We start from the raw sequence: 13,954 nt of genomic DNA on the forward strand, positions 1-13,954 counted from the left end.
GTTCAAAATGTAGAATAGATAAACAAGATTATGCTGTATAGCACAGGGAAATATATATAGGATCTTGTGGTAGCTCACAGTGAAAAAAAATGTGACAGTGAATATATATATGTTCATGTATAACTGAAAAATTGTGCTCTACACTGGAATTTGACACAACATTGTAAAATGACTTTAACTCAATAAAAAAAAGTTAAAAAAAAGAAAGTAACAGGGGTCACATCCTATAGGGCTTTGGAAACCATCCTAGTGACTGTGGTTTTACTCTGTGTGAGATGAGGAACTACTCAAGGGTTTTGAACAAAAGAGTAACAATCTGACTTCACTTTCTTATAGAAATAATAATTAATTCTGGAACAGGTTCCGCAAATGACCCAGCAAAGCCTCATAAAGCCATATTGCCATTGAGCTAAGGCACTAACCAGACTCGGGGAAGCTGAGCTCCGAGCACTGGATTCAGTTCCCAGAAGTGAGGGTTCAACTCATAGCTCAGCTGGGCAAACTTTGGGCATGTCAGTCAGCATCCCTGAGCCCTATTTTTCTCATTGGAGAAATCAAAATAAACAGTACCTGGCCCATGGCTCTATTCTGAGGATCCAGCAAACACGGAAAATAGAAGAACTTTGCAGATTGTAAAACATTGTACAGAGGTCAGGAGAGGTGGTGTGAGCAACAGCCATTCTGGTTGTGTTATTATCATTTCAGGGAAAATCAAGTCCAGGACCTAAGCCAAAATGCCAGGAATGCAGCCTTCTCTTTCCCATTACTTCTTATTAAATAGCCATGGAAACGAAGCCTCTTCCTGCTCCAGCGCTGGAGGTCAGTGAGAGACAAGGACCCCGCTGATCTCACCAGAAGGCACCAGTCAGGCTCCCAGAGGCTCAGTCGTAACTCAGGGCGTTTGCAGCCTGGGGCCTCCACGCTCAGTGGGGCTGCTGCCCAGAGGTTGTCCTAGTGAAGAACTGTGTCCCCTCTTGCGGGCCCCAGGGCACGAGGCTGCCCACAGATGGGCACCTTCTCCAAATAACCACAACCCTGTCTTCTCCCCCCACCCAGGCACTCCTCCTACGGAAGGCTCTTGGATGATCACGACTACGGGTCCTGGGGAAACTACAACAACCCTCTGTACGACGACTCCTAACAAAGGAACGTGGCATGGGATGAGGAGCAACTGTCTTTATTTATCAGTGCTTATCCAGTAGAATTAATTACAAGAACCTGATGCTCACTGAGCAACAATCTTCAGCCTTGTTGTGTTGGTTTGGTTGTTTTGTTTTCCTCCCTCTCCTCTGGCTGCTACAACTTCCCCTTTCTGGTACCCCAAAAAAAAAAAAATTAAAAGTGAGTGGAGGCTGATTTGCAACTGACATGGGCCAAACTTGAGCCCTCCAGGCTGGACACCACCACGATGGAGGTGTCTGTACCCAGGACAGGACCCACGGCAAGAAGAACTGAGAAGAGGGGTCAAGCTGTGTCATCAGAGGTTACTTTTAGGGGAACTTGCCGCTTGTGGTATTTCACAAACTTTTCTTTGGGAAATTACATTAAATCTCAATGAGGGGAAAGGAAATGAGTGCTGGGAGGAGTTCGCCCTGCAGGTGAGGAGGCAGGATTCCTTTTTAATCTCTATTTATCTGGTTGTGTCTGACAGGATGCCTGTTCAGCTCTGCAAGCTGGATCCGAGCTTCTTAGCTGCCTAATTAAGGAAGGAGGAAAATCGAGGTGCCCAAGGGAGTCAGAGTAGCAGGCTGCTGTCAGATTTCAGTGTGCCCTCGACACGTCCTCCCCTCCAGGGCACCTGTCTCTGCTAAGGATGCCCATTCTGGTCAATTGCAGCTGAGATCCTAGTCCACAAGCTTTTAGGGGAGTTGTGGTTCCACAGGAGAAGGCCGTGAGATGAGTTTAGTTATAGAAAAGAAAGAGAGAGTTGTGTAGAGTGAGTGTAGTGGGGGGCGTGGAGGAGGGTGGGAGGGAAGGGAGGGCCCCATATGCACTGAGTACCTCATTCTGGGAAGTGGGACTCAGCCCTCAATACCCAGCGGGGACATGCACTGCTTGGAGGAGCCTGTAGAATCCTTGCTTTCGACCCACAGAGCAACTGGTTCACTGCCTTACTGTCTATTGGATAACGGCTGTAAACTATTTTTTAAAGAAATTTTTTAAAGGCACTAGTCTACCTGCAATTGCTCAGTGAGGCATTTCCATAGGAAACAGACATGGGGATTAATCCATTTATTCTTCCTGTAACCCTGCCTTACTAATTGTGCCCTTTAACAAGTGAACACCCCTGGGTACAGAGACATAAAATCCTGCATCACAAATTTTGAAAAAGAACTGATCATCTTTGTGGGCATCCATTTATGGCTGTGGTTTTCCAGCAGCAGAGAGGACATTTGAAAGTTTCTGGTGATATTTTTGGGTGTCACAACTGAGGGGTGCTAGTAGTGAGTGAAGGCCATGGATGTGCTAAACATCCCATGAGGTACAGGATGGCCCATCACAACTAAGAATTATCTGGCCTGAAATGTCAATAGTGCTGAGTTTGAGGAACCCTGATTTATTTCAATGCCCGTTGTGACAAAACCAGACCCTCCCAGGTTAGTGAGTTTATTTTTAACTAAATGAAATAATTGGTTGATTATTGGTTATATCTGAAAAGTGTTTCATTTGTTGGCTGATGGGTTGTTTTTGCTATGCATGCTTGCCTTTTGATTTCTATGTATTTTCTAGATAGCTTTATTTCATGGCTATAACTCTGTCCTCTTGTAACACAGAACATTAGTAACTCGCATCTTCTGTCCTGATTTCATGGAGTAGAAAATCATACATTGGCGTCTGTTTCCAAATGTGTTATATGGTCCCACGATATCATAAAGAACTTAAAGTTGCATTTTTATTTTATTTCTAAACTTGGCCCTGTTGCTATGACTCTGTTTAGTTTCCAGAAACTTGACCTTCAACTCCTCCTGTCACTCACTGTGGCTCAGTAAAGGACTGACATGAAAACGGCCGCTGCCATGCTGTTCTAAACCTTTCTGGTGTCAGAGACACCAGGACCGATGCCACTTTCCACAACCTGCCACTCTCACACTCTGAAGGAAATTATTCCTAAACTCCTTAGGTACCAAAGGGGAATGAGCAATCCCCAGAGTTGTTTTACAGCAGGAGTGAAGACCGAGAAGTAGGCTTCCAGGAATTCTCATATCTGTGATTATCTTTTTTTAAAAAAGGATATTGTCAGAAAAATGGCCAGGAATGACCAAGGGTGCCCCTTCTGACCATGCTTGGCCTGAATAATTGGCCCCCTTCCCTACCTTCACCCCCTTTATAAGCTTTAGGTTTGGCAAAGGACAATTCAAGAAAAACAGGACATTCCATATATTTTTTCTCCCTTGGTCACAAACATGTTGACAAAATGTCCATGAGACACTTTTGCAGAGGTGAGACCTGGATGTTGCTCTGGTCATAAGTACTGTGTCAGAGGGACCAGCCTCTCCCCAGGGAATTCTGACCGATTATAAATCATAGACTTAGCAAACATCTTCCTTATCAAAGGCTCCTGTTGTACAAGAGTCCTTGATGGACTGGTCATTCTTATTAACTTCCAGGTCCCTATGGTGAAGAAAGGGACTTGACCTACAGCAGATGCATTCAGCCAGGTGACAGTTTCCCATAAAAACCCTTAACACTCCTTGTTATGTTAGTATCAAGTATCAATGGGTTGAACCTTATTTTGCCAAGTGCATTTTTTCCTGTTCTTGAGTTGGCCAAGAAATTTAACTGCATTCAAGAAATATTGCTTAACACACACACACACACACACACACACACACACGCACACACACATCTGAAATGTATGCTAATAACTGACGTCCTTTACCTCAAGGAGCAAGTCTGTTCAAGTCTACCCAAGGGAACGGCTCCAGGGGATTGAAAACAACCAGACACCATCCAGGGACAGGATTAGTCCTAAAGTGTCAGAGAGAATGTCAGAGCAGGAAGGAGGCCAGCAGCCTCTTCTCGACCATGGATTGCAAATGTTGACAGAGTGGGGCTCAACTTTGTTTACTTTCACCATGGCCCCGACAAAGTCTCCTGCCCTCCCTGGATGTCTGTGTCTTCATTTCTTAGGCAGGCGTGATGCTGTCATGTTGACCTCACCCCCTGCTACCTCACAAATAGGTTGTGAGGATTCATGAAATCATGTCTACTGCGTTTTCAGTTTCTGGAGAAAAATATTTATAGACATCTTAAGTATTACACAGGTATATGAGTGATCTCAGTTTCTTGTTTGTTGTTATACTGGTGTGTCGTTTTTACTTAAATCTATAGAACAACAGCTGTATAGTAGCCCATCAGACAGCTGTTCCAGCTCCGGGCTACCCCCCAGTGCCACTGGCTGACCTCCTGGGACCACAGAGGATGGTTTCCATCCTTGAGTGAAAGGATGGCCCAGGACACAGGTCTCACAGACTATTGAGTTAGGGTAATACATGGACACCTGAGCACTAAGAGCAGTAAACTGGCCTTGACCACCCCAAAGTCTTCTGAGTTCTTTGTGGAGTTGATTTTGGTTTGATGTCATCTGTTTGCCCTTCATCTTGCTTGCAAGGGTGCATGGTTCAATCCCTCGCATCTGGGAAACGAATTTTGCAACTGGGCCGGATGCTGATTTGTACGTTGATTCACCTTCTTTGCCTTTTACCTCTTTTTTGGCAAATGAATGTACCATTTCAACTTTGATTTTAAAGTGCTAGTTGATTTTGGTAATAGCGCTAACTATGAGACCAATGCTAACCAAGAGACCAATGACAGATTGCTTTCTTGGAGTGAGTTAGCCAACCTCATTTAAAGATGGAAAGACGTGCAACTCCTTTGATATTTGCTGTCACTGTATCTACATTTGTTGTAAGACATGTTGCATACTAATTATGATTATATCAATTAAAGTTTTTAAAAGCTTGCGTCTGACACTGGTGATTCACATTTTGATATGTTTTGTTATTCAAGCCATTCACTGGATATCCTCAGTACTGCTCATATTAAGTAGACCTGGCTTATTCTTAGAGCTAATTTATCCCACATCAATAAATAATATTTTCTGCAGAGTGGGATGCCCCCTCTGATCTTGAAACAGAACTGAAGGATGTCAGAAATGAAGAAACTTCCCAAGCAGTGATTTTACTCTTAACTATACACCATGCCTTATAAAATAGTTGTAAAAGTAAACACTTTGGTTCAATTAATAGGTAGCGATACATAATCAAGTCTTATTGAGGCCATAATGGTACATTTGATACTTGCTTTGTTCGCCTTCAAAAAAGTCAGCCTACTCATCCTCTCTGGCAGTTAAATAGCCAGCAATTTCAATCATCCAGAATATAATTTCACCCCTCCAGAAGCCAACCAAAGACTATTCTGATTCTGAAGAAAACAGCAACAACAAAGCCTATGCATCTTGCAACACAGGAGAGGGGTGGATCCACCTGCAAACTAGAGCAAGCTGGTTTGAGGATGGATTTAAACATGAGGTCAGATTCAGTAAGTTTCGGTACCTGGCTTCCAGCGGCACAACATGGAGGCTTGAATGGATGGAGTAAGGTAGACAAAGAGGACCAAACATGAAACAGGCCCTTTCCCATCCATCATTCAGTCATTTCTTGAGGACCTGCCATGGGCACGAAAGCAAGTAACAGCTCCATTATTCCAAGCTGGCTTGAACAGGTTTGGTCGGAAAGCACGCTAAGTGTGCGTAGAAAGGAAAAGCTTAATAATAATGTGCAGTGTTTACACACTATGAATTCTTGGGTCCAAGTCCACTTTTCCCCTGTATCGTAGCTTTTCCAAGTCAGGTCATAATCTGTTTCAATTATTTAGTAACCTACCTTGAATCTTTTACTCTCCTAAAATTCAGTGGCACTTACCAATAGCTCATAGCTATATTTCAATTTTCGTCAGAAAGGACTGAGTCATATATGACACTTAAAAACACTGATCAAATTGGGATAACCCCTGTAAGAGGTATGATCTCTTCTCCTAAAGGATGCAGTCTTTGGCAAGTGTAGAATGGACTACATATACTGCCCTAAAGCTGCATTATCTGTTCTGGTCAGTGAATGTATTGGGTTTCTGTTTTAAGCAAGACACTTAATATTTACTATAAAGAAGAAGTAACATATGTTCAGTAGGAACTTTTGGCTCCTGAGGGCAATTGTCTAATGTAATCCTTGCATCACTTCCCTGATCATTACACTCTCGCCATCTTACAGATAGGGAAACTGAGGTTCCAGGACATTCAACCCATTCACGCATGTACTGCACCCTTCTGCACACGCCACAGTGACTTAGGTGGCCCCTGCCCTCCGAGTGTGTGCGGTGCAGTAAGTGGCAGAGGTGGGACTCAAACTAGGTCTGTCTGTCACCAGAGCCCTTGGTTGCTTTTCACCCAAGGGACTGGCATCAGATGTAAGTCTAACCCAGCTCTGAAGACTCACACCTCCTGGTAAAATGGGATCTTCCACCCCTTGCAAAGTCCCTCTCAGCTATTTTGGGCCATCTCGATGGTGTCTGGCATGCAGCCCGGAGCAAGCCCAGCCAGCTCCCAGGCACTTGTGCCCTGGCCAGGCACTGTCACCTTTCCGCTAACTCCTGCTGCCCTGCTGGGCTGTGTTCTCTGCCGAGCAGGAGACTGCCTCCCATTCCCCCTGTTCTGTCATGACGCCAACACAGGCCCCCACTGTTGCCCAGAGTGTTTGTGAGAGCCTCTCTCTCGGTTTCCACTGGCGGCCCCCCCGCTCCCCACAGCAGCCTGGACCAGGGAGGCTGACCTGAGGGTCACTGCCCTCTCTTGCCTGAAGATTCCATTGTGACACAAACTTGTCTTTCCTTGGTGTCATCATAAGAATGCTCATTCTCACATAGCACTTACTACGAGAAAGACACTGTTCTAAACATTTAACGTAAATTAACATCGCTGTGAGGGCGGTATTGTTGATATCTTCATGGTACAAACGAGAAAACTAAGGGCCAAAAGGCTGAGAAACTTGCCCAATGTCGTGCAGCTGGTAAGCAGTGAGGCAGGAGTCACATGTCAACAGCTGACCTCCAGAGTCCATGCTCTTGACCATTTCCAGGGAGCCCTCACTCTGTGCCAGAGGTTCCTGGCACACACAGTCACACATTCGGCCAGCCAGCAGACAGGCCCACCCAGGTCTGAACCCAGTGTGGGACAACCTGGGCACCCAGCACAGAAGCAGGATCCCTACCTGAAGAGAAGTTCCTAGAGCAGCCAGAGGGGCTCACTCAGGGCTTCCAGCCGTCCAGACTCGGACCTGCCTGTAAGCAGATTTGGTGCTGCCAGCTGAGGTCCCCCACCTGACAGCCACTACAATCAACAGCAGGGGACTCCAGGCTGACCCTCCCCTGTCACCAGACCGACACAGCAGCTGTGGTGACAGAGTCCAGACCACTGTCTTGTTCTCCCACTGGCCATATCTCCCTTGGCACTTGGACAGAATTCACCGCCACAAACAGTGCTGGGCAGAGTGTTGAAAAGTCCCAGCCCGTCAGAAGCCCGGTGCTGTCGGCAGGTGTGAGAGACAAATGCCGACCCCCAGCCCCCGTGCCGGGACATTCAGCCCTGGAACGAAGGTTCATCAGGGAAAAACTAAAGCCAGAAACACCTCTTCTTGTATTTCTGGAATGTATATTAAAATCTTAGTTCAAAGTTAAGGATCGCATATAGACATGAGAGTCTTACAAAAACTTTGCAAGAGCAGAAAGAAGAAAGGTTAGGGAGGCCATGGCAGGTAACTGCTGGCATTCTTGGGTCTCTGAGAAGCTGACGTCTCAGGCTGCAGCAGTGAGGCACGTGGTTCTCAGGAGCTCACGGGGAAGCCGCAGGTGCCTGCACACCTGACGGCAAAGGTTTCTGGAGAATGACTTTGCCTTTTCCACAAACCACTTGTGGACAAGCTCTAGCCAGAGCCTTACAGGAAAGAAGATTGCAAGTGGTTCCTGCCTTCTCCTCTGTATCGCAAAGGAGGTCTTAGGGCGGTAACAATGCTGAGCTGAGCATCAACAAGTGAGTCCAGTCCTTTCTTCTTACCCCAGAGTAGAACTTCAAAAAAAGAGCACCGCTTCATTCCTAACATGACATAACTGGCCCTTATACAACTGAGGGTGCTCTCACCTGCCCCCGAAAAGAAAGACAGCATCCCATGTGTCACTTAATCTCCAGGAATACCCACTCCTAGTTCAGATGCAATATTCCTTTGCTACCCTGCGACTTACATGCCACATTACAGGGTTAACCGCTTTGTATTGGAAGGGAGCGGTGAGAAAGGAGAGAGAAGGGACTGATTAACATATGTACCTATATACCTGTCAAAGCAAGAAGGAGAATGTGCATAGTTAGGAGAAGCTTCTTGTCTGCAGTGGGTCACGTGACACAGTGGTCTCTGCAGCTTTCTTAGCCCCTTCGCCATTTGCAGGTCCCTTTTGTTCTCAGCCAACACCTCCCCTGGTCGTGTTTCTTCACGTGGCAGGGTGACGCATATGTTCTGTCAGAATGTGAGTACAGCTTGGAGGAAAGAAAGGGGGTTGCTGAACTGGACACTGGTTCTACAATTCTCTCGCTTTGTCTTGCTTCTAGTCACTAAATCACTACTTTTACATATATTGTTGTTACTTCTACTGTCTTTAAAGATACAGTAAATGAAGTTTTATGAAACCACAAAATATGTATATTTCTATTTTGACCCAAATTTTTTTTCATTTTGACCTAAATTTTAAATGAACGAGAGAGAGAGCAGCTCACATTGCATGTGATGTACCAAATTCTTTCCCCTCCCTGCTTTCAGTGCTCTTCCCTCTCCCCTCCCCCATCCCTCCAGCCTGCCTCATCCACCCACCCCACCCCTGCCAAATAGAACAAAAAAGGTGGGGGAAGGAAATAGAGAAGGGGTTCAAAACCCCCCTCAGCACTTCTCTTGCTGCAGGCAGAGCCATGGTCACCCCCGCCATCCACCCACCAACCCTTCCCAGCTCCCCACCTCTGCTGGGGTCTTCTGAGAAGGATGCAGGCTTCCGAAAGCTGGATAGAAGACCTGCTGGGAAGGGCAGAGGAGAGTAAGAGCAATGTTTCCTTTAATTTATTCACTTTCAACGTGGAAGTTCCAAGGCTCATACCTCCCTCTGCATCCCACCAACCCCACCCTCTCTCCAGGCTGCACATGGTTTTGCTGACCCTTGAAAACAAGTTCTGGAGCCGATATGAGATAAAACGAAATATAGAGTGAATAATTCCCAGTGATGATTAATCTCAGGTTTCAGGGGTTGTGTTCTCTCCTCTGAACATCCATTTCTGGAAAGCAGCCACGCTCACCGAGAAGCCTGCTCATGGGGGCACAGCCTTGAGGCCTTTGTCTGTCACCTTCCAAGGGTTCTCAGCATCACCTGGCTGTTGGCCTCTTCTCCAGAGTGGAGAGGGTAGATTTTCTGTCTATCTCCCATAGGTCAGTTTTAATGCCCCCATCAGAGTTCAGGTACATCCCTGAGCTAGAGGACTAACCTCCTGAGTCATCCTCGAAGGCTGACAGGTAGCTCTTCAGTAAAGAAAGGCACAATTATTCTTTCCTAGCCTCTCTGAGCTCCTAGAAACCGAGGCAGCTGGTTCCCTGCAAGGTAATAGGCTCTCAATCCGACTACAGTCAAAATATCGAGCAAAGGAGAACTGGAAGACTAGAGAGTCTGCCAACTTTCCATCCTTTCCCCTTGGTCCTTCTCCACACTTAGGACACCAGCTGTGAGAAGAGAGGGGCAGTGGGAAACCCAGGCTGCCACATGGAGGCATATGGGATTGAAGACCAACAGTGATGCACTGGCTTGAGAGCCTCATGTTTGCTCTATTAAAGGCCCTGCAATTCCCCTATGGAATAGACTGTGACAGCATTATAGCACTGGAAGCAAAAATTTCATTTGTTCATTCATCACTCATCAAACAGTATTCACTTACACATTCTAGATGTAGAAACAAATGAAACAAGACATGGTCCTTAAGATGACAGTCAATCCTCAGAATGCTTTCAATCTAATCAAAGAGTGAAATCTGTGATTCCGTTCAGAGCTGTGGGTACCCTGATAGAGGAATGTGCAGGGGACAGCGGGAGCACAGAAGAGGATGTAGTGAAAGGATGGAAAATGGCCTGACACATTTATTTCCATCCTCCTCATTCCCAGATCTCTCTCTGATCCACATTGCCCCGCTGTCTACCTAATCAACCCCCTGGGTTCCTTCTCTACAGACCCATCCTTTGCCATAAGTCCAATTTTATCTTGGAAATGTACTTTCTTCCTCCTAATTGATCCATTAGAACCAGGAGTCTTGGCTTCCCCTGATCCTGGTCACACTCAGATCAACCCTCTCTTTCAGAGCTTGCTAGGTCCTAGTGGTGCCCCAGCTGGAACCTGGTAAGTATTGTGTCTCTAACTGCGGAAAGAAAGCAGGAGAGTGAGGAGAGAGGAAAGAGGAGACAGGAGAGGGAGGGCGAGGGAGAGAAAAGCATCCTTTCCTCACCTTACCACAGTTTCCTAATGATCACGAAAGAGGCAAATGGCCTTTCCTGACTGTGCCCTCAGAAGGAAGGGAGACAGGGAGAAGGGAGAGGACATGTGTTGAATTCCTGTCATGTGCCTGCACCTTGAGGAAGGTATGAGGATCCGTTTAGAGACCAGGAAACTGAGGTTCAGAATGGTTAAATGACCGTCCCATGGTCACAGAACTAGAAAGAGGTGGGATCTCAACTTCAAACCCGGAAATTCTTACACCAAAGCCCACCTTCTACTTAGTATGACAGTGCTTCTCAAACTTGAATGTGCCTGCAAATCACAGGGTGTCTTGTTAAAATACAGATTCTGAGCCATAGTTTGGGGTGGGGCCTGAGTCTGCATTTGTAATAAGCTCCCAGGTGGTACTGATGCTAAGGGTTCCAGGCTTCCCGCTGATTATAAGCACCAGGTAATATAAAACGAAGCCTTCTACTCATAATCCCAGGTGAACCCCCAGGGCCTGACCAGAAGTTCCCAACAGAAGTGGTACACCACCTCCTAACCCCAGGGCAGCAGTGTGCAACAGCATAGATTGGTTTTGATTGGTAGTTGTTGCTATGACAGTGGAGTTACTGGCATTTAGCATCTGGGAGTCAAGAATGCCACAGATCCTACAATATGTGAAATAATCCAGGTTGGCATTCTCCGGAAGGTCCTGCACGGCCCGGAATTGTCCCACCTGAAACTCTTACTTATTGTGGAACTCTGAACAGCAATGTGGGGTGTCGGCGCTGCTGTCAGACACCATCCCTTTGGCTGCCTTATCTCCATTACTTGTTCTCAGTCATTAGAAACATCAGCTCTGCCCTCCAGCTGTTCTGCTCCAAACTGTCATCAGTGACAGCTGCTCTCCAGGATATCACTGCACACGCATGAGTGCATGTTGATGTCTTGCTTCCCAGAACTCCAATGTGCCAATAGAAAAGATGGGCCCAATCAGAGAGTGGGATGGTCACAAAGTTCTGAGTACCCCCAAAGAGTTCAGGGATGCTGCTATCATACAAACTTGGACATTTTAGGAAAGCAAGTAAGCTGGATAATAAGTTCCTATCATTTTGCATTCCACGAGAATTCAAAAGGTATTTATTGAGAAGATGGGAGAGGAGCTGACATCTAGTAAGCTTCTCCCACTTACCCATAACTGGACAGACACGTTACAAATATTATTTCACCACATATGTAGCATGCAGGAGTCATGACAAACTCGGACTCTGGGCTAGAGTGATTGGGTTTGAATCTTGACTCATCTAATTACCAGTTGTATCACCCTGAAAAAATATTTCCCCTCTCAGCTCCTCAGCTTTTTCATCCATAAAATGGGGGTCAGAAGGGGACCTGCCTCATTAGGCTGCTATGAAAGGTACATGAATTAAGACCTTCAAAGTGCAGACAAATTGCTAAGTGTATGTCCACTAAATAAAACAGCCATGCAAGATAAGTTATTTTTTCATATTTTACAGATAAGGAAACTGAAGCTTACCCAAGTCTACACAGTGACAATCTGGTAGAATTTATCTGATCAATCATAATAAAAATTAATATTCACTGGGAACTGATTGTGTACCAGACATGATTTTAAGTAATTTAGTAGCATCAACTCAATTAATCCTTACAACCACTCTAAAAGATAGGTGTTATTATCCCCATTTTGCCATAGGAAGAAACAGACTTACCCAAAGGTCCACATTTGTTAGTGGTAAATCCAGGAACTAAGCTTGTGAGTTGGCTTTGGAGCCCAGGTGCCACAGTTCCAAATGTCATGCTTTATCCGTTTCCTTACCTAACCCTGTTGGTCTCCTACTCTGTGCCTAGCACTGAGCTAGGCATATTCTGGGATTAAAAAGAAGCAAAAAGTCACAAGGGTTACTTTCTTATGTATATGTGTGTGTGTGTGTGTGTGTATGTGTATATATATATATATATATATATACACCAGTCAGCCATAAAAAAAAAAAAAAAGAATGTAATAATGCCATTTGCAGCAACATGGATGGACCTGGAGATTGTCATACTAAGTGAAGTAAGCCAGAAAGAGAAAGAAAAATACCATGTGATATCACTTATACATGGAATGTTTAAAAATGACACAAAGGAACTTACTTACAAAACAGAAGCAGACTCACAGGCATAGAAAACAAACTTATCATTACCAGGGGAGAGGGAAAGGGGTGGATGGTGGAGGAATAAAGTGGGATTTCGTGATTTGCGGATACAAACTACTATACATAAAATAGATAAACAACAAGGTATAGCACTGAGAACTATATACAATACCTTGTAATAGCCTATAATGAAAAAGAATATGAAAAGGAATATATACATATAACTAAATCACTATGTTGTACACCAGAAATTAACACAACATTGCAAACATGACTGTACTTCAATTAGAAAGAAAGAAAGAAGGAAAGAAGGAAAGAAGGAAAGAAAGAAAGAAAGAAAGAAAGAAAGAAAGAAAGAAAGAAAGAAAGAAAGAAAGAAAGAAAGAAAGAAAGAAAGAAAGAAAGAAAGAAAGAAAGAAAAGAAAAGAAAAACTTGCAGTTACATCTCAGTCCTGCCAACTACTAACTTCGATGACCTTAGGAATGCTACTTAATCTCCCTGAGCCTCAGATTCCTCACCTGGAAAGAAGGTAGATGATAATATTTACTTGGCAATGGTGCTGATAAAAACTAAGTAAGATCCCTTAGGCATGTTGAGCATTGCTCAATGACTGATAACCTTAATCTCTTCTTTTCCTTTCTCTGAGCCTCAGAAGGAACAACAAAATGGAATTAGAAATGCAGGTACTGTTGACATGTGATCTACAATAAAGTCTCTGGATGACAGTCAAAGAGTCCCATATTTGACTCTTGAATTGTAGTTTCATTCCATAAAATCCATCCCATATAATTAAAATATCAAATGATCATGACCAAAAAACCCTCGCTTCGGATACACACTTTGATAAACATGTATTTAATATGTAAAAACAAACACATGATATATATCTACATTTCAAAACATCTCAGAGTGGGTGGGAAGAGGCTGTTTGTTTCCTAAAAACTGGACTGAAGATGCTGCCTTTTCCTAGTAGGTTTCTAAGTAACCAGAATCAGCAGCCTTCATTGCTCCAGGGACTATGGAAATGTTCGATATTTGGTTCACTTGGGGAAAAATTTTCCACTGAGGAGTGAATGAGTGAATGGTCAATTCTAAAGGAAGAGTTTCAAAGATGACTTCTCTTACGGTAATCACCTACTCCCTTTTCAAAAGCACATAGCACCTATTGTGAATAGTAGCCTTCATCTTTGAAGACTTCCGCTCACTTCTCCAGAGAAGCCTTCCATGTCTTTATGACAACCCA

The 13,954-nt window shown here is 44.7% G+C and overlaps 1 protein-coding gene and 1 long non-coding RNA gene across 2 annotated transcripts in view; both read left to right on the forward strand.

Moving 5' to 3' along the window:
• Positions 1 to 4,964, forward strand: part of PARM1 (prostate androgen-regulated mucin-like protein 1) — a 100,091-nt gene extending 95,127 nt beyond the window's left edge. Inside the window, exon 4 of the mRNA XM_045506128.2 lies at positions 1,057 to 4,964. Coding sequence (XP_045362084.1) covers positions 1,057 to 1,141 — 85 coding nt within the window. The 3' untranslated portion in view covers positions 1,142 to 4,964. The remainder of the gene's footprint in view (positions 1 to 1,056) is intronic.
• A 2,981-nt stretch (positions 4,965 to 7,945) lies between these two features.
• LOC141573800 (uncharacterized) overlaps positions 7,946 to 13,954 on the forward strand; it is a 116,856-nt gene continuing 110,847 nt past the window's right edge. The window contains exon 1 of the long non-coding RNA XR_012500114.1: positions 7,946 to 8,083. This is a non-coding gene — a long non-coding RNA (uncharacterized LOC141573800). The remainder of the gene's footprint in view (positions 8,084 to 13,954) is intronic.

The sequence above is a fragment of the Camelus bactrianus genome, chromosome 2 (genome assembly GCF_048773025.1).
Source record: "Camelus bactrianus isolate YW-2024 breed Bactrian camel chromosome 2, ASM4877302v1, whole genome shotgun sequence".
Classification (NCBI taxonomy): Eukaryota; Metazoa; Chordata; class Mammalia; order Artiodactyla; family Camelidae; genus Camelus; species Camelus bactrianus.